Raw genomic sequence first — 4,311 nt, forward strand, 5'->3', positions numbered from 1 at the left:
TTTTTTTTTTTTTTTTTTTTTTTTTTTTTTTTTGAGTACTGCTGACTCTGTTACAATGTAGTATCGGTTCATAGCTACTTTCTCAACCTAATGACGCACAAAGAGTCAACAGTTGCCTCCACTGAGGCTCGAACCCACTCCCATCATCCATGTGGGAGTGCTAAGCCTTGTTGAATGTTGATTTATAAGTCTTAATGCATCCACCAATTCGAGAGTATAATATAGACTTAGCACAAGAGCATATAAAACAAAGGTTGCAGATTCAAAAACATTACATGCCACCTTCAGCACCTGCATGAATACACAAATTATAAAAGTTGATGGTGTCGCGTAAAGTTCAGGAATTGAAGTAAGCCAGGTACAAATATGGCATATATAACAAAGAGCATGCATTAATTTGCAATAATAGAACACATGGCCTACATGCATTAATTAGAAAGTTCAAGCCTACACAAACACATTAGGATAGACATCTGAACATACTGAAACTCTATTTTATAAATAAAAACAAAGCATAAAAGGATAAATAAATACTCTGCAACACTCTACAAGGCACAGATTAAACCATTCACAACTAAAATTAAGCACAAATCAGTATAGGATCGATGTACCAAGGGCTTTGGCATATGAGTTTATAAAGAGTTGAGATTTCCCTTTTATTATGCATGCATGCTGCCTTAAATATCGGCTAATCTCCATCTGCACCGAGCAATTTATTTTGCGTGCGTGCGTGAGATTTCAAGTTGTTGAGATCAATGAAACCAGATATTACAGAATGGTGTTAAGGTCTTACATCTATCGCACCACCACCAGCAACAACGGTAGAGTTTTTCATAGCTCTTCTAACAATCATAATTGCGACATGCAAACTTCTCTCAGCTTCTTCAATGAACTAGTATAACTCAAGAAGACAAATTAGGATCACCAAATAAAACAAGGGCATAATATTTACTCATTATTTTATGAAATTAAATCCCACTAGTAACTCATTTTTTTTATCAGATCAAAGAACTAAGTACCCACACTTAGGTACACACATAATGAGTTCACAGCTATTCCTATTCAATATCATTAGCATGCTTCTAATAAACGTACTAAAGATTGGACACTAGAAATTTCAATTTTTTAAAAAAAACTTAGGCATTCAAGAAGTATTACACTATTATAATTTATATGAACTCAAGAAGCATTTTAAATGCATTCATACATAATTATGAGTTAGCATACCTTAATTATCTCCTAAATGATGTCTTAAACACTATAGAACCATCCATAATCATTTCTACCCCAATTCCCCCAAATGACAATCCACAACTGTATATTCACCACATGTACACAATCCACAGTTTCTCATAAACTCCAAGAATATTCAACAATATAACAGTATATTAATATCACAATTAACACAAAATTAGAACTACACAAAATTTTAATTTAAACTTTAATTCTCAAGGAAACATTAACCTGTAAATAAATTATAGTTGAGTTTAATTTTCTGAAAAAAACAAAACTAAAAGTGCGATGTCAGAGGAGGTAAGCGAGAGTCGGAGTAGGAGTCACAGTCCATGAAAAAGGCAAAGTAGCGGGGCGGGAACCAGAGTTTGAGGTGAGGAGTGAGAGGGTTGAGGTGTGGGAGGCGCAAATGAGATAAATATCCGAAACCCTAACATATATAGGGCGAAAAAAGAGCGAAGCCGTCTCGTTTGAAACAAATAACAAAAAATTGAAGGGAGACTTACCAGTGGTGGTGGAGGCTAGCAATGGCGGTGGCAGAGGCTAGCAGGGTCGGCGGCAAGTCGAGACGGAATGGCGGCGTCGGCGGTGGCATCTACTACAGGTTTCGGCGTCGGCATCGGCATCGGAAGAGAGAGCGGTGTTGGCGGAGGAGGGAGCGTCTGAAGGAACAAAATTAAATCGCTATGTTTGGGGAAAATGTGATTGACTTTCTGCAGCACCCATAGGAGCAGGTGCCGCGGAAAGTATATTATTATTTTAATATTTACTTTTCACGGCACCCACCGAGATCTGGTGCCGCGAAAAGTTAATTATTATTTTAATAATTTATTTTTCGCGGCACCCGATCTTAGTGGGTGCCGCAGAAAGCAAGATCTTTTTTTTATTTTAGGGAATCCACTACACCTTTTTTAAAAGGTGTAGCAAAAATTTATACTTATATGGTCAATTTTGTAACCAACATAACCCTCGTAACTCTCAATGCCTTAATAACCCTTATAACACTCGTAACCCCAAATGCCCTCATGACCCTTTCTAACACTCATAACTTTCGTAACCCTCATAACCCTCAAATCCCTCATAACCCTCATAACCCTCGTAATCCCCGTAACCCTCATCACCCACATAACCATCTTAACCCACAAAACCCTTGTAACCCTCAACGCCCTCATAACTCTCAATTCCTCTTAAATGTGACACCCCGTAATAATTTATTTCGGCATTATCCCCATAATTATTTTCTAAAAGGAAATTATTCTTTTCATGAGCCTAATTTACTTAATAAATTCTAAGAATACATTTGCCTTGAGCCTAATTCTTATTAGACTAATGCAAATATATGTATATTCTTCCTAAGGCATTTAACCCATTACCTTGTGGACTCTAATTTATTCCCATATTGTTGGTTAATTCATATAACCCAATATAAATAAATATTTGAACTTATATAAGCCTTGTACTAGTACAAAAGCCACCTATCAAATATTCTACCCCAATACATACATCTATATGAATATATATATATATATATATATATATCCTATTTTATCCACTCAATGTATAAATATAGCAAGATCTAGATATTACCAAATCATCCATCCATTCCCCTCTTCTTGTTCTATACGCCATTCACCATTTTTCCCTACCAAATATTCATCTTCTCCCATAATCAAGAAAACAAGTCAAGATGCCTACGTTTTGCTATTTCAAGTTGCATTATGGTAAGAACCTATGTTTGTATCTCATTTCCCTCTCTTGTTTCACTATTCTTATGCTCTCTTTCTATCTTTCCATGGTAGGTTTGGGGTTTTAAGGTGATCAAGGCATGGAGGACCTGCTAGGGTGAACTTTGGGAGACCTTGGTTTGGATTTCTAGCTTCAAGAGGTAACCCTATGTCCAAAAAAAAAACTATTTTCCACTCTTATATGTTATTGTGTGTATTCTTGTGATTCTGGAACCTATTATGGTTAAATATCCCTTGATATTGTGTCTTGTTATTGAGGTGTAATTATACTGTTGTTGTGTCATTTCTTCTACTCTTGAATTCATATTGATGTTGGCATATTTCATTCTAGAAATCTGTGTGTTTATGTCTATTTTTGCCTACTATGAATTGTTTCGAATTTCTTTGTTTCGCTTGTGGTTTTGGCCTAGCAGAACTGAGCCCCGAGACTAGCATGCTCGTGAGTCAGTTTCGTAAGGCCCACTTTGGGATTGAGTGACGGAAGCTTCACCTCAACCACCCCTTGTGTTTTGTTCGTGCGGTATGTTGTGGCGGAGCCTCTGGTCCCGCTACTTCAAGGGGAAGGAAAATTTCATCTTTCTCTTTGTGATTCAAGAAACTCCATAGCCATTTTCCTTCACAAGTGCTTCCATACTAGGTAAGACTTTGATTTTATTCGGTTAGAATGGCTAGAATCCTTTCCTTGAACTTAATTTTGAGCTAAGAATTCTTGAAAATATTGTTATTATGATGATCATTATTTAGGATCTTCGGTGGAAAGTTGGAAGAAAGGATTACAACATTTTCTACGGTGTAAAAACTACTTGAGAAGTAAGGAATCCCTTAAGTCGGCTTAGTCACTTGAAAATGAACAATTGCTAGTAAACTATGAGACTAGGAGTTTTATGTGGAAATTATGTGTTAAGTTTGAGGATCTCTTAGTTGGCTCAAAAGACTACTCTTTTGTGACACCCCGTAAAATTATTCCAAATAAACGATACTATTTTAATGCAAATACTCTAGAAAATAAAATTCATTTTTCAACGATAAATATTTTTAGTTTGAAATATTATTAAAATACTATTAAAACTATTTATTTTGTATCGGGCTTTAAATAAATTATTTTATTATCCGAAAAATTTTTCTGTTCAAAATCTATCTGAGAGGAGCCTGCCAACATCATTTTAATAACTATCAAACTTTCTAAGCCCAAGTAATTATTCTTCCTAAGTCCAATGTCTTGCTTGAGCACAAAATATTCTAGGCCCAAATTTTAGCCCATAATCCAATTATGAAAATTAAATTTTCTAGAACCCTCATTCACTTTCTTCACCCTTCTATAAATATCCATTTC

The 4,311-nt window shown here is 35.5% G+C and overlaps 1 protein-coding gene across 6 annotated transcripts in view; it reads right to left on the reverse strand.

Moving 5' to 3' along the window:
• Positions 1-1,909, reverse strand: part of LOC116021039 (E3 ubiquitin ligase BIG BROTHER-related-like) — a 3,735-nt gene extending 1,826 nt beyond the window's left edge. Inside the window, exons 1-4 of one of the 6 annotated variants that reach the window (XR_004098883.1) lie at positions 1,740-1,909; positions 794-892; positions 612-699; positions 73-291 (exon numbers count right to left, since the gene is read on the reverse strand). Coding sequence is in view for 1 of the 6 variants with exons in the window: in XM_031261637.1 (XP_031117497.1) it covers positions 794-853 (60 nt within the window). In the remaining 5 variants the exon portion in view is untranslated. Of the gene's footprint in view, positions 1-72; positions 292-477; positions 893-1,739 lie in introns of those variants that run through there. The other 5 variants (XR_004098882.1, XR_004098884.1, XR_004098880.1 and 2 more) reach the window with 5 other exon arrangements.
• Positions 1,910-4,311: the final 2,402 nt, after the last annotated feature.

This window comes from Ipomoea triloba, chromosome 5 (genome assembly GCF_003576645.1).
Source record: "Ipomoea triloba cultivar NCNSP0323 chromosome 5, ASM357664v1".
Classification (NCBI taxonomy): Eukaryota; Viridiplantae; Streptophyta; class Magnoliopsida; order Solanales; family Convolvulaceae; genus Ipomoea; species Ipomoea triloba.